At 53.1% G+C, this 27,163-nt stretch overlaps 8 protein-coding genes and 3 non-coding genes across 11 annotated transcripts; 5 read left to right on the top strand and 6 right to left on the bottom strand.

The window, feature by feature from the left end:
* Positions 1–1,521: 1,521 nt before the first annotated feature.
* On the bottom strand, positions 1,522–1,636 carry ASPBRDRAFT_t11. The gene has a single exon. It is a non-coding gene; the product is annotated as a tRNA-Leu (tRNA).
* A 710-nt stretch (positions 1,637–2,346) lies between these two features.
* ASPBRDRAFT_t19 lies at positions 2,347–2,461 on the top strand. The gene has a single exon. It is a non-coding gene; the product is annotated as a tRNA-Leu (tRNA).
* Positions 2,462–2,603: 142 nt separating this feature from the next.
* Positions 2,604–2,750, top strand: ASPBRDRAFT_t20. Its single transcript has one exon. It is a non-coding gene; the product is annotated as a tRNA-Leu (tRNA).
* An 832-nt stretch (positions 2,751–3,582) lies between these two features.
* Positions 3,583–4,566, bottom strand: ASPBRDRAFT_114622 (PhzF family phenazine biosynthesis protein; the record flags this gene model as incomplete). The annotated part of the gene is made up of 1 exon (XM_067616833.1): positions 3,583–4,566. One exon carries the CDS (start codon positions 4,564–4,566, stop codon positions 3,583–3,585), a length of 984 nt encoding a protein of 327 aa, XP_067485307.1.
* A 2,968-nt stretch (positions 4,567–7,534) lies between these two features.
* nscR (Zn(II)2Cys6 domain-containing transcription factor nscR) lies at positions 7,535–10,695 on the top strand. Its single transcript, XM_067623693.1, has 4 exons — positions 7,535–8,375; positions 8,432–8,569; positions 8,621–9,118; positions 9,165–10,695. The coding sequence occupies exons 1-4, from the start codon at positions 7,995–7,997 to the stop codon at positions 10,470–10,472; spliced, it is 2,325 nt and encodes a 774-aa protein (XP_067485306.1). The 5' UTR covers positions 7,535–7,994; the 3' UTR covers positions 10,473–10,695.
* A 130-nt stretch (positions 10,696–10,825) lies between these two features.
* On the bottom strand, positions 10,826–11,572 carry ASPBRDRAFT_112553 (uncharacterized protein; the record flags this gene model as incomplete). Its single annotated transcript, XM_067616664.1, has 1 exon — positions 10,826–11,572. One exon carries the CDS (start codon positions 11,570–11,572, stop codon positions 10,826–10,828), a length of 747 nt encoding a protein of 248 aa, XP_067485305.1.
* Positions 11,573–12,001: 429 nt separating this feature from the next.
* nscC (FAD-dependent monooxygenase nscC) lies at positions 12,002–13,240 on the top strand (the record flags this gene model as incomplete). The annotated part of the gene is made up of 1 exon (XM_067620355.1): positions 12,002–13,240. The coding sequence occupies one exon, from the start codon at positions 12,002–12,004 to the stop codon at positions 13,238–13,240; it is 1,239 nt and encodes a 412-aa protein (XP_067485304.1).
* Positions 13,241–13,635: 395 nt separating this feature from the next.
* Positions 13,636–14,644, bottom strand: nscB (metallo-beta-lactamase type thioesterase nscB; the record flags this gene model as incomplete). The annotated part of the gene is made up of 2 exons (XM_067628314.1): positions 13,636–14,385; positions 14,435–14,644. The coding sequence occupies 2 exons, from the start codon at positions 14,642–14,644 to the stop codon at positions 13,642–13,644; spliced, it is 954 nt and encodes a 317-aa protein (XP_067485303.1). The 3' UTR covers positions 13,636–13,641.
* A 609-nt stretch (positions 14,645–15,253) lies between these two features.
* On the top strand, positions 15,254–20,718 carry nscA (non-reducing polyketide synthase nscA; the record flags this gene model as incomplete). Its single annotated transcript, XM_067629125.1, has 1 exon — positions 15,254–20,718. The coding sequence occupies one exon, from the start codon at positions 15,254–15,256 to the stop codon at positions 20,639–20,641; it is 5,388 nt and encodes a 1,795-aa protein (XP_067485302.1). The 3' UTR covers positions 20,642–20,718.
* A 414-nt stretch (positions 20,719–21,132) lies between these two features.
* Positions 21,133–24,529, bottom strand: ASPBRDRAFT_37273 (uncharacterized protein). Its single transcript, XM_067623692.1, has one exon. It carries the CDS (start codon positions 24,131–24,133, stop codon positions 21,332–21,334), a length of 2,802 nt encoding a protein of 933 aa, XP_067485301.1. The 5' UTR covers positions 24,134–24,529; the 3' UTR covers positions 21,133–21,331.
* A 680-nt stretch (positions 24,530–25,209) lies between these two features.
* Positions 25,210–26,918, bottom strand: ASPBRDRAFT_50855 (MFS transporter; the record flags this gene model as incomplete). Its single annotated transcript, XM_067626619.1, has 4 exons — positions 25,210–26,191; positions 26,256–26,662; positions 26,719–26,801; positions 26,903–26,918. The coding sequence occupies 4 exons, from the start codon at positions 26,916–26,918 to the stop codon at positions 25,210–25,212; spliced, it is 1,488 nt and encodes a 495-aa protein (XP_067485300.1).
* Between the last annotated feature and the right edge of the window lie 245 nt (positions 26,919–27,163).

The raw sequence follows: 27,163 nt of genomic DNA, 5'->3' as shown, positions 1-27,163 counted from the left end.
AAAAAAGGAAAAAAAAAAAGAAAAATACCAAAAAATCTCCCCTGGATGGCCCATTGTGATGCAGCAATTGCCATTTGTCCATCCTTTTTCCTATCGTACTTTTTGTAAGTTATTTTACCGCATTCCATAACCCTGAACCTGCACCAGGCAAGGAACATCCATCGAAGCACCTTGTTTTCTTCCCCACTGCTGCCGACCGAGAGTTTGCTTTTCCCTTAAAAATCCCCTGTGCGTCTCTTTGCTTCTTCCTTGACGCTTCTTTGTCTCTTCTCCGCCTCTCCCTAAAAGTTTCTTCCCGTCAATACCTGTCCGGTTTGTGTTCGTGTCTTGTCACTCTCCCACCGCCATCCGCTCCGCCTCGTGCATCAACCAACACTCAATCTGAATGGCCCCTACATGCCAGCCGAGTGGCCCCAGAACGACCAACTAACTAGTAACTTTCTATCCTGAACGACGTCCGGCCTGGCCCATGTCAGACCTCCTTGAAACCCTTTGCTGAGGTTGGGCGTGGCTACAGCTCGTGGCCGCCACGTTTTTGATTGACCCGACCGCACGACTGCTAGCCAGTCATGCCATTGGAAATGCGGCTGCCCAGCCTTGGTGCTGATGAAGTGGCGGTTGGGGCCAGAAGCATCACACACTTCCTGCGCCATCCAAATTGCCCATGCGGGTTTCGCCGGGAGGGGTTCTCTGTTCTCTCTGGTCTGGACAGGCCTCAAGCCTCGCTGTCTTATCCTCTGAGCAGTCAGAGTTAGATGTCCCCTATTAGTCTCTCACGCGAACTACGAATCACTCGCAGATCATCTGGGCTGGTTTGACTCTCGCACTAGTTGCATACCCATCCTGGTCTGGCGTTTCAGGTCTCAGTGGCCTGGGCGCCTGCATCAAAAGATCCCGGTCAGCGTAAAAGCAACCAGGGTGCTGCACTCTATCTTCTTGTGCCACGCAGCCCATGTCTAGTACTGCCTACACTAAGGTTTGCAACAACTCTAACTGACAGCCGCCATCACCTCGTATCCATTCTGGTGTGCCCGATACACCAACTTGATGCATCGAAAAAGCTTCACTTCCTCCCTGGAGCAGGTCCAATATCCTGGCCTTCCAACCTGCTGATGCTTATTGATTAATCCCACCGCACGATCATCCACTTAGCGGGGCGGGTCCGACCCCCAAATCCTTTTTAGCCCAGAGATTTGGTGGACCCCGGCCGCCCATCCCATCCAGCTTCGTCTCGCCAACGGTGCTGATCTGCTGGATCTAGCCATTTTTGAGCTTAGACTTGGCTGCGTAGACTCCCGACAGTCAAACTTAGCTTTCCCCCTACTCCGTCTCGGCATGGTGCATCCCCCCGTAGTCCAGGATGCCATAGTCAGTAGTCACATTCAAAAGCTAGGACAGCTAGCGGGTGTCTTCCCCGGTGCTATAGTTAGATTGGCTTCTGTCCTAATTAATTAGTGGAAGTGTGCTCGAGACGGGGTGCATGGTGCCATGGAGGATGCAAAAATAGGAGCAAAAAAGATATGACAAGAGTGGGACTCGAACCCACGCCTCTTTCGAGACTGCAATGCTATCCAGCTGTTGCTGGACAAGATATTTCACTTGAGTGCAGCGCCTTAGACCACTCGGCCATCTTGCCTTGATGACTAACTCAACTATTTTGTGGTCTATACCCAAGGCAAAAACCTGTCATCTCTCAGATCACGATACAGTTTGGTGTAGGTTATCTCGACCTGTCAGTTCCGCGAAGAGATCCCTCAGGAATGGTAGAGTTTTTCCCGATCAGCCTTAAACGGTCGTCTCGTTTCTTCAGGGGTAAACACGAGCTGGATTGATGTATCCGACAGTGGAATGTGACAAGAGCTGCTTTGGAGGATGATGAGCCGACCCCAAATCAGACATTCCATCTACATCTGCACCAACCACCAACACCACTACCCTCAGCCTACACAATAGTCATATTGAAATTTTAACTGGTAGCACTTATCTACTACACACTCTGTTTATTATACACATGGTGTTTGCATTGAAGACGACAATGTGACTATCTTTGATAACCCACATAATAAGGTACCACCTGTATATTAAGAGTTAAAGCCTGCATAGATAGCCATCGAACAACACCATCGGAGGCTCAACCGGACTATAGTACCATATAATGTAGTTAGTTAACTAATTAACCCAGCGAGAGATCTACATAAACATCTAAGAGATGATTAAGTCTCCCACACAACTATAGTACACACCATAGCCTCAGTAAGTTCATACACAGCATCCTTGCATCCTATCCAACGCCCCTCTTCTTTACCTAGAATATAATACCAAAATGCGAAGCAAACCACATGAACAGGCAAGATGGCCGAGTGGTCTAAGGCGCTGCACTCAAGTGAAATATCTTGTCCAGCAACAGCTGGATAGCATTGCAGTCTCGAAAGAGGCGTGGGTTCGAGTCCCACTCTTGTCATACTTTTTTATTCATCCCCAATCCCCAATCCCCCAATCCTTAAAAATGGGTTCCTTCCAATCAGAATCTCTGCTCCTCCCGCACCCCCACCCACCCCGACCCTCTCATGATCCTAAGTTTCGGAAAAACAAGGTACTAGACAGGCAAGATGGCCGAGTGGTTTAAGGCGTCGCACTTAAGTCGTTAAAAACAACTATTTGGTTTAGCTTTGTTTAACAGGCTAGGCTGGGATTTGTTTGGCGGTAATGCGATCTCGTAAGAGGCGCGGGTTCGAACCCCGTTCTTGCCATATCATCTTTTTTTCCCCTTATGGGGAGTATTTTTGGGGAATTTTTGTTCTTTTTTTTTTCCCCTGGATGGAGAGTAGATATATATGATATGTATAATTTTTTTTTCCCTTCTCTCTTGACCTTTATTTCCTTTCTTAATTACCTACTAGTATCATAACCTACGACGAGATGCCAGGATTTGGTGGACGACATTACTACATAATCCTGCTACCAGATGAGCTCCAGATAGAGAGTAAATCATAGATACTCAGTAGATAAGAGCTAAGACTATCTCTGTCGCCGCTTGTTTCTGTTCCTTTTCCCCGGCTGGGGTGGGACCGTCCGCCTCTAGTTTGGAGGGTCGTGGGGACGGGGTGCCTGTCATGCAGGGATCGGTCGGGGTTTTGTGGATAGGGGTCTTAATGTGCAGTATTATTGATCTATTATATGTTATCTTCATTATCTATGTCTGTGCAGGTAGGCTTTGATAATGATTTGGGGTTGGCCTATATTGTTGAGTGTTATGGTGATACTGCCATGAATATATATTTGTCTACCGGAACTCACAGAGTAACCAACCAATACTAGTGTAATAAATTCTCACGATGTTAAGATAGTAAGTTACTTATGATATCCATAACTACAACTACATAATAAGCATTAGTAGCGTTCTATAACTGTAGATAATTTCTTAAGATCCTGAGTTATCCTGGGTTATCACGCTTCCCTCCAGCCCCTACTCATCGGAGGTTAACCACTTGAACCAGTACTACTACTAGTAGTAATGAAGATTATTGAAGACAATCTCAGACCTTTATTCATTCTCACAAAACACCACCTATATAGAATCAATCAAACAACCAACTCCCCACTCATAACCTTCACCGCACTCCCCCTCAACTCCACCGTCTCAATCTTCTTCTCCTTCATACTAACCGCCACACTAATATCCGACCTTCTCCCCATCTCCACCCCCTGCACAACATCATACTCCACCTTCCCCTCTGCACCAGCAGCATCAGCAGCAGTCAAAGACAAATAACTCGCCAACCCACTCGCCGCACTCCCCGTCGCCGGATCCTCAAACCCCCTCAACAGCATCCTCGACCGAATGACCGTCTTCCCAGTCTTTTCATCATACACACCAGGAACATAAAAGTACACCACAATCAGACCATCCCCATGCCATCCTTCATCGAGATACCCGCCCTGCGAGACAGATTTACATGGAATGACCTCCCCACCTACGGGGAGCTCTGTCGCAGCTAGCGCTTCCAAACTGGGTAGTTCCACCAGGACTTGGCTCATGCCTTTGACGATGGAGAAGACGGGGAAGCTAGTAGTCTTTCCGGTGGAGAGGAATGGCTTGAGGGAAGGGTGTATTCTGAGTAGCTCTGACAATGGGAATCGCGAGGAGTGGATGTGCACGTTATGTGCGATTTGAGCGGCTACTACACCATCATTTGATGGAGATGGCGATACACGGGAGATAGCGAATGGACCAGCTTTGGTGAGAAGAGTCGTGACATCCTTCCTGTCGGACTCATCCGGCGAGTGTTGCAGGAACCAGGAGACGGCGCCGATGGTGGGGTGGCCGGCGAAAGGGAGTTCTTCGTCGGTGGTGAAGATGTCGATTTTGCGGACGGACGGGGTGGCGGGATCCGTCGGGTGGATGAAGATGGTTTCGGAGAGGTTGAATTCCTGGGCGATGGATTGTTTTTGGGATTGGGTGATGGTATTCGGGGTTGAGGGGAGGAAGACCACGCCTAGCTGGTTGCCGGAGTAGGGGGTGGTGGTGAAGACGTCGAGGGTGAGGAAGCGGAGGGATTGAGGCATTTTGATTGTTACTACTTAGTAGTAGTGATGTTTTTTTTATGGGTTATAAGAGTAATTGGAGACAGCAGAGTGAAATTGTCAATGGGATTTGGATGATGGAGTATAGATATACCTGGAAGGAAAAAGTGTATGAGTCATGACGTGAAGGGATTGGATTGTTCGAGATGCTGGTGGGGAATCTCCACGCCCTTCGAATGGCACGCGGAGTCACGGATATCCCAGGAACCAGCATCTCCAGCTCGGTTAGAACTAATGGGCTCCACTATCCGCTGCAAAGTATCGGTACTCGGTGGACATTTGTAGTGGATTTTTAATTGACAGGATAGTAGGTGCCAGAAGCATCTTTCGGTGTGCGGCATACTCTTCCCGGGTAGTTGCACGTGGAATGCCAACCACGCGAGTCGATGAGGACAGGTGCATATGATTGGAATGCTGCAGTAGCTAGATTGTATCTTAACTGTATCTTCTGTAGCGATCCGGATAGATCCGATGTGAGGCAACAAGCTTAAACTGCGACTGTTACTTTCATAGGAATGTTGCAACCACGTGCCGCACGGCATTGTAGAGTGTAGACACTAGACAGGCATTCCTCTTGCCCACTAAGCACCTAGACTGATGATCTAGTGCCAGCTCAACAGCTGCTGTAGATAAATCCCTTGCTTTCTGCAAGTTTAGGAATTCCGCAACCACGTGTCCCTTCGCCGATTGCTTGTGCTAAGCAAGGGAATGTCTGTATCGAAAGACAGCGCTAATTCCGACACTATCAACTGACCCACTAGACAAGCTTATTTGAGTAGTTTGACACTAGCGACTCTGCTGTAAAGGAAGAAGCAGTGATAATAAGCGAAGTTTGAGATTAGATGTCTTCCCACCCAAGACTTACCTTCATAAGCACTGTGGCAATGTGTTTGCCAAGAGAGTTCTGTAGTATCGCTGAGCCAAATCTGTAAGGGGTGAATCATTGCTCCTTTTGCGCTCGCAAATAGTAGAGTCCAAGTGTACAACTCAAGTCTAGTGCTCGCTTGGTCCAGACAACGGCAATATTGGTTAAGTAGCGATGCCGGAGTGATTCGCGGCCTGCCCTGACTATTACCTAACGAAACAGCGGAAGTTTTGTGCAACAGACAAATGAAAGTGACAAACAACTGAGATGGTTTCTGAAAATCCAGTGGATACTAGGTAGAATCAAGGGTATATATTAGTTGATTCCCGTTTGGACAGGCTAGAAGCAGCTTGGCTATGTAAATAATTTCACATGTCGGCATGTTGGATTATCTAGGCAGCCTTTTAGTAAAAGCGATGCCTGATAGTTGGTTTCAGAATCGCAAATCTCATAGTTGCTTAACGCCTGTTGTGCATGAGTCAGCTTCACAGCCCCAGTGCCGAGGTAGGCAGAAAGCTCAGAGGCAGGCTGTGCAAGGATGCAGCTGCTAATAAAGATAATGGAGTAGATAGTCTTGTTTCAAGTCTCGGTTCGCCACGAATCCATATATGGAGGTGTGGAGAGATTGTATAACTCTGCACGAGCCGAGCCACGGCGGTTGTTGAAGCTGAGTGGGACCGACACGTTGTTCTGTAACATCTCTGATGTCATGAGCGACTTTATCTATATAAGAATCTGGCCATTTACTGCGAAGTGTGTTATCTCGCAACTTCACGTCAGATCCCAAACAAGTAGGCACTGGGATGTTGGTTGGACGACCAAGTCTACACTTCAAGTTCAGCTGATGTAAGGGATGCTATAATCAGGTGCGGCTCGTGTTCGTCGTCGAAGGCTCAAGAAGATCCTCACGGAAGCAAAGCCAAGGTAGACCAACAAGGCTTGGAAGGCTTACCCAATGCTTCGTTGCGGCCAGCAAGCCGTGGGATCGACGCGGCTCCTACCATCTTACCGATGTTTACGAGAGGGACATTGTGGTCTGACGGCTTGCAGTGGCTCAGTTGTATCAGAATGCTGCAGAGATGAGCATACGTTCGAGCCAGAGGGGAATGTGTCTCGCGAGGAGGAAGAGAAGGGAAGCTTGATCGACATGGTGATATCTGAAGCAACTGCCAGTGCGTCTATTGGCCTGTCATATTCTGCAGGCTGCGTCGTTCGCTTAGCTCAGAATACGGCTCCGGGCGTTCAATCCGGCCAGGTTACGTCACGGCAAAGTTAGGATCGAGGATGGGATACAGCGTGAAGAATAATGGGAGGAGGGTTATGGCCCCCAAGAGGAAGACGGGTGGATCGCCGGGAGAATCCTCCTGTAGCCCTGAGCTGCTGGATACGCAGGGAGTATATCGACTCATCGAGATATTGGATGCTAAACAGAAGTAGCAGGTGGCAAGGTGCTGATCGTTCGATCTGACACTCTTCCCCCACCCAACATACTTGGATTCTGTGCCATTGCTGTGGCGGGTAGGGATCTTCATGGGTCCACTTGGTCGGCAGGTGGGAAATAGCCACGGATTCTGGCAATCCTTCTCGGATGGTAATAACCTCCGATCCTTGGATAGATCCTGCTTGATTGGAGTTGGCATTAAAGTTGTTGTAGACGCTGTGAAGTATCTTTAGTGGTTCTAAGTAACTGGAGAGGTAGCATCCACCATCTCCAGGATAAAAACTTTATGGGTTGTACTGTGGTAGTTGAGGAAGATCGAGATCGCTGGTCACACGTGGTCGCAAGGCCACGACCAGCCGATAAGATCATGGTTCTGGTGGAGGCATAATAGGGCGACCATTCAGGCCGATCTTGCCTGTGCTTGACCTTCCACGCGAGGAACGTTGTAGAAGACTACTAAAATAGGGTGGGACTCCATCACGCCAGCAGATGTTGGCTGAAGGGAAAAAGAGGGGAAGAAGGAAGGAGGTGGGGATACTGTCAGCCGAACATAACCGAATCATATTTCGTGCGATGAGGGAACGTATAACTATTGAGTTTTTAATCTGACCACAATATGGAGTAGATACTACTAGTAATCTAGTGGAAAAGAAGGTTCAGCGTGTTTCAGCGGATGCGGGAGCAAGAAGCACCGCGACCAGCACAAGGCCGATGGAAGCAGGATTCCAATGGGGGCCGGAATGGTGCATGGCCAGCGGGCGTGCTGACGTCCAGTGCGGAGATCTCCAATTCTCGTATTCTCTGATGACTCTGATCAATGGCAGCAGGATCAGAAGGATCTAGCCTGCCTGGAGGGAATGCGTCAAATGCTGCAGGATACTACCATGCTCGACCCCTGTCAGTCAGTATCCTTGCGTCGAGCGGGTGACCGGAACCATTCCTTGTATTTCTATTTCTTCTGAGTTACTTCTCATCGCATCCATTCCGACGAAGATTCAACATCACCATCTACCTACAAAGAGAAACACGATAAAAGGAGTGAAAAGTGGCAACTACAGACACAGAGATAAAGAGAGAAGGACATTCAAAGACAGCTCGTTCGTGATGGAACCACGCAGTTCCCCGGCCAGGTCGCTCCCCTCACGAAAAACCACCACCACCACCACTCCCCAGCTCAGTTGCGAACTCTGTCGCAAGCGCAAGGTCAAGTGCGACAAGCTCACCCCCTGTACCAATTGTGCAGCATCAGGAACGGTCTGTGTTCCCATCTATCGCACGCGACTCCCTCGGGGCCGTCATGCCACTCGTCCGCGTCGAGTGTCATCGCCGCCCACAGCAGCTCCCGGAGACACCGATCGGGGGACCCAGCCACCTGTCCCCGTCAATGAAGATCTCCAGGAACGAATATACCGACTCGAAGCTCTGATCCAGGGGATGAGCTCCCACTCCCACACTCGCACACCATCGGCAACCTCGCGGGAACAGGTGAGGCTGTACCCCTGCCCTTCCAGCCTCGCGGAATGCTGACTACGGTATGACAGTCGGTCCAACTATCCGACACGTCTACATTCCAATCTGCTCCTAATCCGAATACCTCTCCTATCCTCAATAGTTCGACGGTTTCCAAACGTCTCATGTTGCAACGGCCGGATCAATTTTGGGCCGACTTGGTGGATGAAGTAGGTTTGCAAACTTCATCCAAGGAGGACAATGCTGACGCGGCCACGCAGATTCACGGACTTCGCGATGTGGTCGAATCATCCCTGGCCGGAGGACCGATCCCTTCCTCCGACTCAGCCAAGTCCGAACCGCCCAATGACGACGGAATCCAGGTTCTTGGCCTGGGGGCTAGCAATCCTGCTGCAGCCCTACGGCCCATGACTCCGCTGCAGAATCCGGTGGTCGCCCGTCAGCTCGCTGAAGTCTATCTCCAACAAGTCGACCCCGTGATCAAGGTCCTCCATCGTCCGTCGCTGAACCGATGGATGGTTCAGGGAGAACCGTATCTGGCGTATGCCGAGGGTCACCCCTCGGTAGAGGCACTGGGTGCCGCCGTCTGCTACTCGGCGATTGGCAGTATGACGGACAACCAGTGTTCCGTGTTGTTTCATGCCAACAAGGCAGAGTTATTGGCCGAGGCTCGTGTCGCCTGTGAGACGGCCATTGGACGTGCGGGTCTGCTCACCACCCGCGATATTACCGTTCTGCAAGCATTCATTTTATATCTGGTACACACCTAGAACCCAGGGAAAGATTTAGACTGACTTCCTTTAGGTAGCGAGGAGATCAGAAGACCGCACCCCGGCCGTCTGGACCCTGATCGCCCTGGCGGTGCGAATCGGCAAAGGCCTCGGTCTGTATCTCGATCCGGAGACGGAGATCTTTTTCGATCAGCAGATGCGACGGCGCCTCTGGTATACCATCTGCCTGATGGATTTGCAGGCGTCCTTTGGCCAGGCATCGGAGCCACTGATCAGCGTCGACGAGTCTGCATCCACCGCTCTTCCCCAGCACATCAATGACGCGGACTTTGATCCGACCACGGCCGCCCACAGCGACCCCAACCGGGAGGGTCTGACCGACACGACCTTTGCGCTGGTCACCTACCATGCCCAGCGGATGGGTCGTCTCCTCAACTTTGCTCATCACGATCGCAAGGTCGACGGGGGGATTCCTACCCCGACATCCTCTACGTCTGGCACTTCCACCCGCTCTCGTACATACGACCCCAATTGGCCGCAGCAGCAAGCTCGGCGCTTCGAAGAAGAAGCGCTGCGGCTGCTCCACTTCTGCGACCCCGGCACCTCCGCATATGCCTGGTTCACCTGGCACGGCACGCAGAGTTTAATCGCAGCGGCCCGACTGGCAGCCGCGCGACCGCTGCAGTGGCACGGACAGGCGCCGCCACCACGCCGCGAGGGTAACACCGAGCTGCTGCGTCTCTGTCTTCCGGTGCTAGAGAAAGCACAGCTTATGCACACGGACCCCCGCGCCGAGGGCTTCCGCTGGTATGTGACGATTCCGTGGCACGCGCTGGCGATGGCCCTGGCGGAGTGCTATGTGAGCAGCGACACTGCTCTGGTGCGGTACGCCTGGCCGCTGGTCGAGTCGTCGTATTTGCAACATGAGGCAGCAGTAGGACAGTCCCTCGGCGGTCCCTTCGGACAACTCATGCGGCGCATGAGGGAGAAGCTGGCGGTGCCGGCGGCACTCCCACCGAGCAGTCTCCCCAGCACCACCTGGAGCCCAGCTACGCCCCCAACATTCCCGGGGGTACCTCGACCGCAGAGCAGTAATGATGATCGACAAGCGTCCGGTTGCTCTTGGCCGGTGCCCACCGGATCCACCCCGCCCGCGGATCTGGGGATGCCGTCTCTGCTGCCGGTCTCCACCTGGGAGGCGCTCTCGCCGCCGTCGTTGGACAACCCTTCGCTGTTCGGGGTGCCTCCGACGGCAGTGACAGCAGCGGACGGGATGGATCCGGGGGCGGATCTGATGTGGGAGGAGCTGTTCTCGGGGATTCCGTTCAATGAGATCGCGGGGCCGGATATGTTCTTTTTCGATATGAATTGGGGGAGTTAGGTGGCTTGTTTAGCGCTGTAGCTGCTTGTAATGATGAGATGAATCAATCGAAGAGAGAGAATATAGAGTTCTAGACACTTGGCAATTCCTTCGGACTAGACATGACTGTTTAGTAGTTGTGAGTGGGGGGCTAAAACCCGCAAAAGGCGATAAAAGGCGATCAGTTAAAAGCCGAGGCTTATACTGATACTACTTCTACTACTTATAGTGATGCAGTAAGCCCAACATATTCTGAAACAATCTAGCTAGATGCTCTTCTAAGCCAAACTACCCCTACCAATCACCCTCTCCCATGTATCCATCCATCGCCCCATATACCCTCCATAACTACATAGTAACCCCCAATAGATAATTCAATCAAAGATAGGCCCCTTAGCCCTAAAAACAAAAACACTCCCAACCACCCAAGTCTCCACCTCCCTAAAATTCTCCCTAAGGGCCCTCTCAAACTCCCACGCATTATCCTGCTCATTATGAAAAACCCCATGCTTCAAACATCCACGTCGAATCATCGCCGCAAACCAATTATCCTTCCTGACCCCCTTTCCCAGCACATTCGCACCGTGGATGACTCCGTCGGCGGTCATGTATTTCTTCAAATGGGTGAAGATCTTGCATTTAGTTGCCATGGGGACGGGAAGGCAGTGCAGGAGGTAGTACATTGATATGGAGTCGAATTTTTCCTCTTCTTTTTTGGGGGTAGGAAATGGGAACGGTTGGAGAATGTCGGTGACGATGCCGTGGGTTTGGTTGGGTGGGTGGGTGCATCGGGCGAGGGCGACGTTCAGCGCGTGCGGTTCGTTGTCGGCGATGGTTAGGGTTGTAGTCTTTGGGATCTGGGCGTGGTTGAGGTAGTAGCCGGTGCCGGCGCCGATGTCTAGATGGTTTTTGCCGATGTTGAGTCGGAATAAGGGAATGAGGTATTTGCTGATTCGGCAGCCCCAGGCGAAGGTGCTGACGATGCCCAGGACCCAGATGTCGTAGATGAAGAGGCGCCAGGGGGTGTAGATTTGTTTGTTTTCTTGGGGGGTAGCTTGGGAGGGTTGGTGTTTAAGTGGGGAGGTGGAGGAGGAGGTGGAAGTAGTGGTGGTTGAGGACATTTTGATTGATTGATTGATTGATTGATTGGTTTTGCTGGTGTCTATGTGATTGTTGTGTTGTGTGTGATGATGAGGTTGTTCGTGGCAGAGGGTCATTTTATACTTCATCTCGGAGAGTATATCATGCTTCAAGGGCATCTCGGACTGACTTCGGAGAATGTCAGATACAACTATCATCCCACATGGACATGAAACAGATACAAACAGAATAAAGTTAGAATCCGACGCAAACTAAACGGACAACTAAATACACTCCGACGGCTTTTGACTAACATCATCGGATTCTTACTGGGGGCTTGGGGGCTAAACACTAGTCAGACTACACCGAGCGTATACCGTCCGTCCGGCAGGAAACAGAGATTGATAAAAGATCAATCATGAAGGTAAACCATCATAGAGACTACACTATACTACCCATCTAGCTTCAGAATGTCACCCATTCTCATCATCGGCGCCGGCCTCTCCGGCCTCACCGTCTCCCGCATCCTCACCAACGCCTGCATCCCCAACATCGTCTTCGAAGCCTCCACCCCCGACCGCACCCAAGGCTACGCCATCAGCCTGCGCGAATGGGGCTACACCTCGCTCCTCACAGCTCTGGGCGACCTGCCCCTTCGCAGCCTAACCCGCGGCGTCGCCCCGGACCGCATCCTCGGCGGAACCGGCTGGATCGACCAAGCCCTCCGGGACAACCACACCGGCAACCTCCTGGTAGCTCCAGACCCAGAAGCGAAGCAATGCATCGTACGGGCAAACCGCAATGCCCTGCGCACCTGGATCGCCGATAGCGGCGACGAGGACGTGGACATTCGCTACGGCCACCGTCTGCGCAGCGTGCAGGGCTCCATGGGCAACGTGACGGCCACGTTCGAGAACGGGGCCAAATACCAGGGCTCGCTAGTCATCGCCGCAGATGGCGTGCACTCCACCGTGCGCTCGCAGATCCTGCCCCATGTGAAACCCGATATCGTCCCTGTGGTTGTGTATCATGGCGAGTTGGAGCTGCCTCGCAAGGAATTCGATAACCTTATCCGTCCGCACTCCGGGCCGTCGAATATTCTGGCTGGTGTGGGTGATGGGTTTAATACTCCTATTACGGTCTGTAATATCACCCCTACGCATGTCCATCTCGATTGGTCGTATTCCAGACCGAGTATCGCCGATAAGGATAGGGAAGATCCTCTCTATCGACCGCATGTCTCTGCTGCGGAGGCGAAGCAGATTCCTCCGGCTTTACTCGAGGAGATTGCCTCCCGGGATCTGGCGAGGCCGTGGTCTCAGCTGCTGAATGCGGAGGCGTTGCCGACGCATCGGGTCTTTAATTGGGTGAGTCGCTGTGTGTCGGTGACGAGGGAGGATGTCAATGCGGCGCAGCGGCAAGGGGTGGTGTTTATTGGGGATTCGTGGCATGCGATGCCGATCTTTGGGGGTGAAGGGGGGAATCATGCATTGGTGGATGCGGTGGAGTTGGCGGAGGCGTTGACGGGTCCCAATAAGGATGGGGGATTGGATGCTGCTGTGACGGGGTATTATGATCGCGCGTGGAGACGCTGTCAGGAGGCTGTGAGACGGTCTAGACAGAGGTTCTTCCAGTTGCATCGGCCGATGAGGGAGTGGATGGAGATTGCGGAGAAGAAGAAGATGGCTGCGAAGGGGGAGGCTCATTGATGCTGCTGTGTTGGTGTAGTTATGCTTTGATAATGTTCATTACTTCTATATAGTTCGTTGTATGCAGTCAATTCTTAGCTTGAGGGGCAATTCTTTGTGTGCTGCTTGCTATGTCTGATATAAAATAAGGATTGGCGATACCTGTATCATCCATGAACTGATCCTATAGCAACAGAGTCGTAGCGACACACGCTAATACATACGACCTTCGAATATGGTTTGGGAATGATATTATCAGGGACTCTGAACATCGCTTGTAAGATCTCTTATGGAACGAGGGCTAGGCTACTGTCGTATTATCCTGATCATGACTCAGGGACAAACTGGGGGAATACGTTAAACAAAACATCTCATCTACTAAATAGGCAAAGAAGAAATAAATACAACCAATTTTAGACAGACTACAACCTCACTGCAGCTGCAGCTGGGGGTCCAACCGCAAACCATCGTCTCTGACTCGGCTCTCCCTCAAACCCAACCTTCCGATCTTCCGCCAACTTCCACAAAACTTGACTCAAGAACGGCGTCAAAGCCTGCTCAATCTCATCCGGTATTCCTCCATACATAGCATTGATAAGCTCCGGAAATGTCAGTGCACCCGCCCTCCGCCCTCCGCCAGTCGCCGTCATCTTCGCCCGACTCCTCTCCAACGCGGCCAGCACCTGCCGCATTCTCGACTCTTTATGATGAATGTACTCTTTCATCTTGGCGGGAAGATCCTCAATACGCGTCCCATGTGCGGGATACCCAAGCGCGCAGTTGAGATCCGCCATGCGTGTCAGACTGGTCATATACGTGCCCAGATCTTCCACCACGGAGTATCCGTGTCCCAAGACGTTGTCCCCTGTGAACAGGGCATTTTCTTCCTCCAGCAGGAAGCACATGTGGTCGAATGCGTGGCCGGGCGTAAAGACAGCGCGGATGGTCGCCCCTTCTACATGAAATGTCTGGCCATCGTGGATGGGTTGTTGGCCGAGATCGGGAGTGTTTTTGTATACTCGAGCGGAGAGTTCGGGGTTGTACGTGATGAGGTCGGGGACTCCGCCGGTGTGGTCGCCGTGCCAGTGCGTGAGCAGGATGTGAGATATTTCTAGACCATGGCTCTCAAGTTGCTCTGTGAGGGCTTGGATCCAGCTTGCTTCGCCCTGTTGGATGTCAATATCTGAAATAATCTCAGTGAATCTGCAGCCCTACCTGGCCGGTGTCAATGAGAATTCGGAATTTGCCCGTCCCCACGAGGTACGTGTTAGTCCCTTGCAGCTGCATGCGTCCGGGATTGCCTCCGAGAATGCGCATCACTCTCTCGGTGACTTGCTCGACTTCGGGCAGACGAGGCAGGTTGGCTTCCTGGCCGGACAGATATTCCTGCCAGAAGGACTGAGCGAAGGGGATACGGAACGCCATGTTGAGATGCGAGCGTAGCGACCATTCGTCATGCACTTGACTCTGTCTATTGTTGAACTGGGCCTACTTTACTATTCTATACTATCTTCTATTCTTCTATTTGGTTCTGCACCGGAGTTTAATCGGACACGTGGAGGCCATGCCATCCGAGCAAATCTGACATCAGCTTCACTTGTCCGTCCGATCCTGCCACGCTTCCCCATCATCCAATCCCACGAATCCTGTCACTCCTTTCACATTATCTGAAACAAAGTTTAAAATCCGACATTAATCTACCGAGGGTTCTGCAGGATGCAGATTCAAAACCCGACCGAGGTTCCTACGCCGTCCGATATGGCCCCGTTCTGCATGCGATGAGATGATGATGATGCTGATGATGCTGAAGCAGCTCAGCTTCATCGTCCGAGACGGACATGATGGAATTCGAGAAACGCAGGTGCAGATTCAGACTCATCTTGCTGAAATCAGAAGGGTATATAGAGGGCATCAAACCTGGCTGTTGGGAATTCTCATCTCCATCACACATCACAGCAAGCAATCACTCAAAACACCAAGCATCTCGCTCACTAAAATCAACCACCCAACCAACCAACCACTTAATAAATTACCATGTCTGCCTCCACAAAGCTGGTTTTCTTCGGAAACGAATTCCCCAATGACGATCTGAAAACCCTCTTCCGCGGTCTGCACCGACACGGCAAGGACCGGCGCTTTCGCCAGCTGGCAACCTTCCTGGAAGAGTCCACTCGCGTGCTCCAGAATGAAGTCGCCCAGCTCCCTGAGCCGCTGAAGAAGCTGGTGCCCCATTTCGAAAACCTGATGCCCCTGACCGAGGTCGACTTCCGTCAGGGCCCTCTGGGAGCTGCCATGGAAAGCGCCCTGCTCACCATCCTGGAACTGGGCATGTTCATTGGCCACTACGAGGCTGGGGAGCGTGTCTGGGATCTCTCCGCAGACCGCACCACCTTGGCTGGCCTCAGTATTGGTCTGCTCGCTGCCGCTGGTGTTGCTCTATCCACACACTTGGCTGAGGTGGTCCAGAATGGCGCCGAGTGTGTGCGGGTCTCCTTCCGCTTGGGAGTCTACGTCCACGATATCTCTCGCAAGCTGGAAGCTCCCCAGGCAGACGGCAGCCTGCTGAGCTGGGCACATGTTGTCACTGGCGAGACAGCATCCGACCTGCAGGAGGAGCTGTCGCGATACAACGCAGAGACAGGCACCCCCGAGCTGCTCAAGGTCTTCATCAGTGCCGCCGACAAGACCTCGGTGAGTGTCAGCGGGCCTCCCACGCGCATCCGGGCAGCTTTCCGGGCCTCTCAGCGTCTGCGCTACTCCAAGTCTCTCGCCCTGCCCGTGTATGACGGTCTCTGCCATGCTGCGCACCTCTACGACGAGGAGACCATCCATCGCGTCCTGCATCCTGATGGATCCGTCATTCCCACCTCCCGGCCGGTGCAGCTGGCACTGCTCTCGTCGCGATCTGGACAGCCCTTCGAGGCCACCACGGCCGCTGAACTGTTCCGCGCCATCAGCACGGAGCTGCTGACGGGCACCATCTTCCTGGACAACATCACTGCCGGTATCCTCGACCGTACTGAGCGCTGTGCCGCCACCCAGTGCCAGATCGAGACCTACCGCACTTCGCTGGTGTTCAAGGGTTTGCTGAAAGCCCTGGAGGCATGCTTCCCGGACCGGACCATTGGCACGACCGATCTCATCCCCTGGGTCTTCCAAGACTACGGTGCGCGCCAGCCCAAGTCGTACGCAGACTCGAAGCTGGCCATCGTAGGCATGGCCTGCCGCATGCCCGGTGGCGCGAATGATGTCGACCTCTTCTGGGAGCTGCTTGCACAGGGTCGTGATACCCACACGACGGTGCCTGCAGACCGCTTCGACCTCGAAACGCACTACGACCCAACCGGTGAGACAGAAAACGCCACGCGTACTCCCTTTGGCAACTTCATCGACCAGCCAGGGCTCTTCGACGCCGGATTCTTCAACATGTCTCCTCGCGAGGCCGAGCAGACTGACCCCATGCACCGCCTCGCCCTTGTCACCGCATACGAAGCCCTGGAGATGGCGGGTATCGTCTCGGGCCGCACGCCGTCTTCCAACCCTAAGCGCATCGCCACCTTCTACGGTCAGGCAAGTGACGACTGGCGTGAGCTTAACGCCTCTCAGAACATTGGTACATATGCTGTGCCCGGTGGCGAACGTGCCTTTGCCAATGGTCGCATCAACTACTTTTTCAAGTTTGGTGGCCCCTCCTTCAACCTGGACACGGCCTGCTCCAGCGGTCTGGCTGCTGTCCAGGCGGCCTGCTCTGCTCTGTGGGCTGGTGAGGCCGACACTGTCCTGGCCGGTGGACTAAACATCATCACTGATCCTGACAACTACGCCGGTCTGGGCAACGGTCACTTCCTGTCGCGCACCGGCCAGTGCAAGGTCTGGGACCAGTCTGCTGACGGCTACTGCCGTGCAGACGGTGTGGGCTCCGTGGTGATCAAGCGCCTTGAGGACGCAGAGGCTGACAATGACAACATCCTGGCTGTTGTGCTCTCTGCTGCTACCAACCACTCGGCGGAGGCTATCTCCATCACTCACCCCCATGCCGGCGCCCAGAAGGAGAACTACACGCAGGTGCTGCATCAGGCTGCCGTCAACCCCTTGGATGTGAGCTACGTTGAGCTGCACGGCACCGGCACCCAGGCCGGAGATGCCCAGGAGGCCGAGTCGGTGCTGGACATATTCGCTCCGCGCAGCCATCGTCGTCGTGCTGACCAGCCACTGTACTTGGGCGCGGTCAAAAGTAACATCGGCCACGGCGAGGCAGCCGCGGGTATTGCCTCCCTGCTGAAGGTGCTGCTCATGTACCAGAAGAATGAGATCCCTGCCCACATCGGTATCCCCACTGTCATCAATCCGGCCATTCCCACGGATCTCGAGCAGCGCCAGGTTCACCTGCCCCGTACCAACACTGCCTGGCCCCGGGCTGCAGGCCAGATCCGTCGCGCTATCGTGAACTCCTTTGGTGCACACGGCGGCAATACCACGCTGGTCCTGGAAGATGCCCCTGAGAAGCAGGTGGCTATAGCCCGTGAGGAGCGCTCGACGCACCCTGTCATCATCTCCGCCAAGTCGAAGAAGTCCCTGGCTGCCAATCTGGAGAGTCTGCTGGCCTACCTCGATGAGAACCCAGACACTGACCTCGGTGATCTGTCCTACACCACCTGTGCGCGCCGCATGCACCACAGCTGGCGTGTGGCCACTGCTGTCAGCGACATTCCCGCTCTGCAGAAGTTCCTGCGCAACGCTGTGACCAACGACGCCGTGTCCCAGACCCGGCCCATTCCCAGCGAGGCTCCCCCTGTGGTATTCACCTTCACTGGTCAAGGTGCATACTACGCTGGACTGGCACAGGGTCTCTTCCAGGCTCTGCCTTCTTTCCGCGCCGAGGTGCGCCAGCTCGACCATCTGTCCCAGCGCCTGGGATTCCCCTCGATTGTGCCGGTCATCCTCGGCGAGGTAGAAGAGGGAACTGCTACGGCTCTCGTCACGCAGCTCAGCATTGTGATCATGGAGATTGCCCTGGCCCGGCTCTGGCTGCTCCTCCTGGGTATTCCCGCTCCTCACGCCGTGATCGGCCACAGTCTGGGCGAATATGCCGCATTGGCTGTCGCCGGCGTGCTGTCCACAGCAGATGCTCTCTACCTGGTCGGCCACCGGGCCCAGCTCATCGAGGAGCACTGCACCCCTGGCAGCCACGCCATGCTCTCGGTACGCGCCACCATCGCTGACATTGAGCGTCTGGTGGGCACTGGCCCTGATGCACCCACCTACGAGCTGTCTTGCCAGAACACGCACCAGGACACCGTCATCGGCGGCTCTATCCCCGACCTCAATGCCATCCGCGAGAAGCTCGAGCCCGAAGGTATCAAGTGTGTCAACGTCGATGTCCCCTTTGCCTTCCACACCGCGCAGATGGACGCCGTCCGGGAACGCCTCGCCAAGGCTGTCGCCGCCGTGCCCTTCAAGACCCCCAGCGTCCCTGTGCTCTCTCCTCTGCTGGGCAGCGTCGTCTTCGATGGCAAGTCCATCAACACAGAGTACATCGTGCGGGCCACACGCGAGCCCGTGCAGTTTGCGACTGCCATCGACGCCGCCCAGGAACTCGGCATCGTCAACAACCAGACTCTCTGGGTCGACATCGGCCCGCATCCCATCTGCGCCAGCTTCGTGCGCAGTCTGATGCCTGGCGCACGCATCGTCTCGTCATGCCGTCGCAACGAGGACAACTTTACCACCATGGCCAAGAGCCTCTGCACGCTGCACCTGGCCGGCCGCACTCCCTCCTGGGCCGAGTACTTCCGCCCTGACGAACAAGCCTACTCGCTGCTCCGCCTGCCCAAGTACCGCTGGAACGAAGTCAACTACTGGATCCAGTACCTGGGCACCTGGACCCTGGACAAGGCGCACCTCAAGAACGGCGGCGTCCACAAGCGCGCCATCACCGATGTCCCATCTGTTTCCTCCCTGCGCACCTCTCTCATCCATCACGTCACCGAGGAAACTGTCGACAAGACCACCGCCACCCTCAAGGCCATCTCCGACATCCAGCATCCCGACTTCCTCGAAGCCGTGCACGGCCACCGCATGAACAACTGCGGCGTCGCCACCTCGTCCATCTGGACCGACATGGCCATGACCGTCGGCGAGCACCTCTACCGCCGCCTGGTCCCGGGCACTGACCACGTTCTGATGGACCTCTGCGACTTTGAAGTCCAGCACGCCCAAGTCGCCAACACCAACTCCAACACCCCACAGCCCTTAGCCCTCGAAGCCCACCTCGACCTCCCTACCCGCCACATGTCCCTGGCCTGGTACGACGTCGATGCCAGCACCAACCAGCGCGCCGCTACCCCCTTCGCCACCGGCAGCATCAAATACCCTGCCGACACAACCGGCGCCGCCTGGACCACCGAATGGTCCCGTATCACGCACCTCATCCAGGGCCGCATCGAAGCCCTCCAGCAGATGGCCGCGGAGAATAAAGCTAGCACGCTCTCCAACCCGCTCGCCTACGCCCTCTTCAAGAACGTCGTCGACTACGCCCCTCGCTACCGCGGCATGGACCGCGTCGTCATCCACGACCACGAGGCCTTCTCCGACATCACCCTGACCACCGACCGTCACGGCACCTGGCACACCCCGCCCCACTGGATCGACAGCGTCTCGCACCTGGCCGGGCTGGTCATGAACGGCAGCGATGCCTCCAACACCCGGGACTTCTTCTACGTGACCCCTGGCTGCGGCAGCTGCCGCATGATTGAGCCGTTGATCGCCGGCGGCAAATACCGGAACTATGTCCGCATGTTCCCCATGCCGGATGAGGCACACATGTACGCGGGCGACTTGTACATCCTCCGCGAGGATAGGATCATCGGGGTCGTGGAACAGCTCAAGTTCCGGAGAGTGCCGCGTATGCTGATGGATCGATTCTTTTCTCCGAATAAGAATGCTGCGCATGCTCCTGCTACCGTCCCAGCAGTGAAGAAGCAACCTGCCACAGAGACCATCCAGACACAGCCCCAGCCCACTAAGCAAGAGCAGAAGCAAGACCAGCTACAACTCCCTAACCTCGCCCCAGCCCCCGTCTCTGCCCCCTCCAGCAGCAGCAGCAGCAGCAGCTCATCCCCCTCTCCATCTTCTAGTGGCATCGCAACCCCTACTACCGAACAAGACGCCCCCGTCACCGACGCATCAGCAGTAACCGGCGTAGCCGGTAAATGTCTCGAGCTGATTGCAAACGAGACCGGACTAGGTGTAGCGGAGTTGACAGCGGACGCAACATTCGTGCAGCTGGGGGTGGATTCGCTCATGTCGCTGGTATTGTCGGAGAAGTTGCGCAGTGAGATGGGATTGGAGATTAAGAGTTCGTTGTTTTTGGAGTGTCCGACGGTGGGGGATTTGACGGGGTGGTTGGAGCAGTATTGTTGATTGTATACTCTTGTTGGTTTGGTGTCTTGCTTCTTGCTTCTTGGATTGTGGGATGTTGATATTGATATTGTATCTAGAGGAGTAGAGTAATTGCATTGCTGTGATTGATTTGGGTTTAGAGTAGAGGAGTGTAGGGTGTAGAGCAGATGATCTAGGATAATGTTCTGCGGTTGTGATATGATGGTGACTATGGGAGTGGAAAATCAAGGTATGCATACGGTGGAGGACAGCATCATTCACTAATCTTCAAGGACTGGAGGTTGATCAACTGGGAAATGTTGGTCTCAGTGACCGGTTGAGATACTCCAATTTGCCTTTACAACCTATACCTTTTGACTGATTCGTATTGCCAATTGCCAGGTTTACCTTAAGATTACAAGTTCACCAATACCTCGAAGTTTCCTTGGGCATGGCCACAGTGTTCAGTACATCTTGCGTGAGACTTGAAAACCTACTGGGTAGGTCGGACGGATAAAGAGCAGACATAGGCTCTCAAATATCTGGTATCATATTCGTTCCAAACTGTCCGTACTTTACCAATCTATAGAGAAAATAACTAGGATAGTCAGTCAATACAGTAAACTTGCTCTATATAAGCTTGTACTATCCCAGATCCTCCCTTGATAAAAGAAACGAGAAGAAAGTGGAGTGGAGAAAGAATTATTCTAATACCCAAGAGCCCCTTAATCGTTACAACCCGCCAGCCACCTCCCAGAGCCTAACTGTGGTATCATCAGAGGCAGAGGCTAGAACTCTACCATTCGGAGAGAATGCAACACTATTGATCAGACCCGAGTGTCCCGAAAAGGCACTATACAGTGCCCCAGTATGTACCTCCCAGAGCCTGACTGTATGGTGGGAGGCGGAGGCCAAAGCACTACCATCTGGAGAGAACGCCACACTGCTAACTCCCGAAAGATGTTCTGTAAATGTATTATATAGTCTTCCCGTAGCCCACACCCAGATCCTGACGGTTGAATCGTTGGAGGCGGAGGCCAACACTATACCGTCTGAAGAGAACGCAACACTATTAATCCAATCAGAGTGTCCGATAATTGTATTGTATAATTTCCCAGTAGCCACATCCCAGAGCCTGACTGTATCGCGGGAGGTGGAGGCTAGGATTCTACCGTCTGGAGAGAATGCCACGCTATGAACTCCAGAGAAACTTGCGGTAAATGTATGGTGTAGTTCTCCAGTCGCCACCTCCCAGAGCCTCACTTTGAGGTCGGAGGCGGCCAAGAATCTACCGTTTGGGGAGAATGCTATGATATTTAATTGGTTAGAGTGTCCTGTCAGTGTACTGCGTAGTAACCCAGTAGCCACCTCCCAGAGGTTGATGTTTCCATCCCGGGAGGCAGAGGCCAGAGTCCTATTATCAGGAGAGAATGCCACACTATGAATAGCAGCAGAATGTCCCGAAAGGGTACTGTATAGTTCCCCAGTAGCCACCTTCCAGAGGCGGATTGTTGTGTCACTGGAGGCGGAGGCCAGAATGCTACCATCTGGAGAGAATGCCACACTGTTCACTGAAGACGAATGTTCTGTGAGTGTACTGAGAGTCACCAACTTGCCCTTGGCAGGACTGATTTGTGCAATCCCCACTTGGTCGAAATTTTTGGCCAGGGCTACTAATTCAAAGTCGGCAAACTTCCTCTCGATAGACAGCTCCTGATTGGACAGTTCAGCCCGCCACTTTTGAATCGTCTCGAGCTGGACTTGCTCTTCTCTTATCTGAGCCAAACGTTCTTCAACAGACTCTAGCGTGTATGCCGTTCCTCTCTGCCGATTGAATTCCTCGAGTTCGAGAAGAAGCTTATCCTTCTCTTTGGCGACCTTTTCCCGCTCCGATTCTGCGGCCTGTAGTTCCAGTTCAAATGTCGCATCCGCAGTAACAGTAGGCAACGTAGAGGTCTCGGCAACCAAAACAACAAATATATTTTCCCCAGCTGTAGTGTATTGGTGCATGGTTACATAGATGCTCCGCGAGCCACCTCTAGCAACTTTGTGACCAAAGGCTGTTGGTCTCATATTGCTAGAGTACTGAACCAAATCCTTCAGTGGAGTCGATTGAGACGATGTCATAATATGACATTGTGCTTTCACCTGTGACCCCCGTATCTGTAGTTCAAGAAGCACAATAAAGTCGGTAGACGATCCTTCATCTTCCGGGCGGAATCGTAGCCAATATTGCTGTGAATTGTTTGCGGGACACTGGTTGCTTGTAGCAATAAGAGACTCTTTCTCTCTCCAACTATCTTGCGGTTCTACCTCAATCAGCTTCAAGTCGGGTTCACCAAGATTTTCGATCTCAAAACAGTTGCTATAACTGAATGCTGCCTTCTTCTGATCACGCTCCGTCTTGATGTAGATTTGCGAGACGGTGGTAACTTCAGACGCTGGGAATAATTGAGGGTATTGTCCTTCGGGTCGAGTATATTCCCCAGATTGATCATTAACAAGTGGGATTCCCACTACCGTACTGCCACCGTGAATTGATCGGGGGCCACAGTTGAGCAGTCCGAATAGCTGGCCAGCTGGGTCTGTATAGAGCGGGATCTCTGATCGGACACATCCGCCGTCAACCACAAACGTGGCCCTAGACTTGATCTCGCGATTCTGTGATATGATATGGCTGCTGTTGGCGAAATCATTCGGAGAGGTTGCAAATATCCCCGCAGATGTAATATTCTCAGAATGAATGGGGGCAGAATTCTCTGATGGCAAGCCCCATGCAAAAACCGACGCATCTCGGGTTTTCTTGATCAACTCTTCTTGTAGACGAATGAATGCACGATCACCCTCGCCGTAGATCATCGGCATCATGATATCGAAAATCCCCAGAAGACAGTACGCGATGTCTTCCTTTCTCTTGGTTGCTCGTCCCGCAGCCCAGGACATGCGTTGTGCGATACTCGCTCTGGATAAAGCCTCTCCTCGGAGAAACAAACGCGGTATACCGGTTTCTCTTTCGATCAGTCGCAAGATCTTCATATCTGTTTTGCTCCCGAGTAAAGTCCATGTAGAACTGTAAAATTGGACATTTCTTGGGGCGAGGAGTTCTTGTAGGGTCCAACCTCTCTTAAACCAACGGCTTCCAGAGAATGCAGACTCCATATGCGGATTAGTCTGGACCGACTCATCAGTGACATCCGAAAGATAGGCATAACATGTTCTAGCCTCCCTATACCACCGGAACATGGAGTTGATCGCTTCACCAAGTTCCACGGAATTGCTTTTATCAATGCAACAGGTGTCGATCCACACATATCCAAGGCCATCCTTCGCGGCCTGTTTGCAACATCCCTCGAGTTTGATAGGCCAGTGGGTAGCATTGGCACGCTCGGCACTACGAGTGGTCCTCTCGGTCATGTCCCGAAAGGATACTTCGTCCTGATCACTTCCCCATGTATGTGACAGTATAGCATAAGGAGGCACTTGTTCATTGTAGAACTCCTCTAGTCTGTAGGTCCGCACATTGATGAGACGCATGATGATACTGTGGGAAACCGCAAGTGAACCCGCAGATGCAACAGCGTACGGACCAAGTACGTGGGTAATAATGACAACCCCGATACCAAAAGGTCTTTTGAGATGAGCCGGAGTTATCAACTAAGGTCTGAACTGTCTTGTTACATTCGAAGTCGTTCTGAACCATCAAACGCCATGGAGCTTGCGAGGATAGAATCATAAGTGGGGGAACTAACCACGCTACGTGCGGGGTGGGGTATGGCTTAGCCACTGTACACGAGGCATATTATAATTGAGCTGCATTTAATGCCAACTAGCGCCCATAGAGCAGTGGTAGACGAACAAGCAATAGGGTATACCATGGGTTTCTATAACGCGAGAGTTGGTTCATATCTGTCAAGTGAAAACACCTTTTGGAAGCATCGGGTCATGATTGATTTAGAAAACCCCGATGAAAAGCTGGGTTTCTGTGCCAAGAGAAGCACAGCGTTTTGGGTGCAGCACGGGCCAAGCAATAGCTAAGTTTCCTCTCTATTCGTGGTGCATGCATTGATGAGCTGGCGCGGCTGAACGACAGGGATGTACCAGCTCACCAGTAGCAAGCCACAGCCTTATTCCCGAGTTCAGGACTTCCTAGGATAGCTGAAAATGCAGTAGTTTGCATTTCAGTTGTCGCGTAATCTACCAGAAGGATCGCAGAAGAAATCGTTCCAGAAGGTAGACGAATGAAGCGAAGGGCAAGTAAGCCTTTTGGCAGACTCCTATCGCATCACTGGCTGTACAGGCACTCAGGAAATTAAACGTACGCTAGAGCCTAAATAACATTATCCCCGCTTGACTACAATGTTCATATATATGCATACGCCGACACCTTCTGAAGCAATCTTGTTGATCAATATGGGAATTGGAAACAGTCATGTTAAACAAGCACACCATCATAACAGTTCAGTAGTAGAAAGAGAGAGGAGATCTAAAATACAAACCAAACAAATTCAACAAAAGATAAAAACCCAACAGAGCAGTCTATAAACGAAGCACCAACAGGCCAACAAAGTAACCATAACCAAACCCACCCTCCAAGACAGCCAGACAGAAACTCAACCAGAAGCAAACCTCGACATGGCCCTCAACTTCCCACCCCAAAACCAAAACACCCACGGCGCCGGCACCCCGATCACAATACTCAAAAAGCCCAACAAACTATTCCCCCAACCATACTGCAACCGATCATACATATACGGCGCAAACAGAGGAAAACTAAACCCGGCCAGACTCCTCAACACGACAGCAGCAGCCAAACCACTCGCCGCGAACCGGGTATAACTATCAATCACGTACGTCTGCATACACTGCAGACAGATAATACTCCCGATACTGAACAACACGATCCCAATATTGGGCATAATCCAGTGAATGTGGGCTTGCACACTCCATCCATACCAGAATAACCCGACGGGGATGAACAGCGATCCCACGAACATCGCCGGGATACGGAACTCCGGGAGACCGGTGTTATTCCGCTTCGCTTTGAGTTGTTTGTAGATGCGGTCGCTGAGGCGTGCGTTGACCTGAGCACCCAGCACGAAGCCTATTCCGAGGGAGATGTAGTTCAATCCGCCGATGCCGACGCTTTCGCCGTAGACGTTCTCCCAGACTTGGGGGAAGGTCGATAGTAATAGGTAGAAGAGGCCGAAGAGGTACGCCATGTATAGTGCGATGACTTGTACGATGGGCTGTGTGGTGAGGAGGATGAAGGGTCGGACGAGAGCGCGTTGCAGGGTTGATATTAGACTTGCGTTCTGGATGTCGGCTTCCGTGTGGTATCCCTCGTCGCCGGTTTTCTGGCGCAGGGTGCGCGCGCGTCGTTTGAGGAGTGTGGGTGCGTATGTCTCCGGTAGGAAGGCCAGCCCGATCAGTTGAATCACGGCGCCTGCGATGCTCGTCGCCCAGAAGACCCACCGCCAGGTGGTCGTTTCGGCGATGAAGCCGCCTGCGATGGGGCCTACGACGGGGCCGAGCAACGGGGCTAGGCTGTAGATGCCGACGGCTTTGCCGCGTTGATCGGCGTTCCAGCAGTCACTGTCATCACTCTGTTAGTTCTGTGAAAATGGGAAGTAATGGGAAGAGATAGAGGGTAGGCTACCTGAGGACACCACCACCAATGGCTAACGGTGCACTGCCTGCTATTCCACTCATGAAGCGAAAGGCGATCAGTTGTCCTGAGGACTGCGCGAACCCGCATCCCAGGTTCCAGGCCACGTAGCACAGGTTACTGCATTGCAGGACGTAGGCTCGTCCGAAGAGCTCGGATAGCGGGCCGAAGCAGAGTGGGCCGACGGCGTAGGCCAGCACGAAGACGGAGAGACTGAGTTCGGATTCCACTTGCGAGGTGATGTGGAGTTCTTTGGCGATGCTGGTCAAGGCCGGGGAGATCATGGAGGAGGAGACAGGGGAGATGAAGGTGAAGAGGGAGACGGTGATGGTCACGGCCCATTTCTTGCTGATGGTCCAGTTTTTGGGGTTTTCGCGGTCATCCATGGCCCATGTTACCTATAGTAGGAGATCTATTAGTACGATGATGTGGGGGAAGGTGGTGAGGGACTGACGAGGTGGGCATCTTGGACTTGGGCGAGTCGTCTGGTATCATTGATAGAGACTTGGGACGGAGCGGACTCCGATGGGACTGATTCTGGAAGATAGAGAAAGTGGTTAGTTAGGGTCTTGGCTGGTGTTGATGTTCCATAGGGCTGGCGGGGAGATGGATGGGTCCGCATCACGGAAGGGACATACCTTCTTTGGCTGCCATCGTGCAGCGATTGATTCAAGTCAAATCAAAGAATTGATGAGTGTTTATATCCTGTAGCATGGATCTGATAATAATCTAAATGAAAAGAATGAAGGGATCCTCTGTTCAACTGCAGACTCTTATAGCTGATTCCTGGCGGCTTTTAAGACGGCTTAAAACCCGAGTCGCCTTATCCCTCAGGCATCGAGTTGCCGTTAGCGGCCAGAGGCACGCGTTGCCCATTCAGGTTAGTGCCAGCACGTGTT

This window comes from Aspergillus brasiliensis (assembly GCF_001889945.1).
Source record: "Aspergillus brasiliensis CBS 101740 unplaced genomic scaffold ASPBRscaffold_1, whole genome shotgun sequence".
Classification (NCBI taxonomy): domain Eukaryota; kingdom Fungi; phylum Ascomycota; class Eurotiomycetes; order Eurotiales; family Aspergillaceae; genus Aspergillus; species Aspergillus brasiliensis.
Note: the sequence above shows the minus strand (reverse complement) of the source record. Positions and strands in the feature narration are given on the sequence as shown.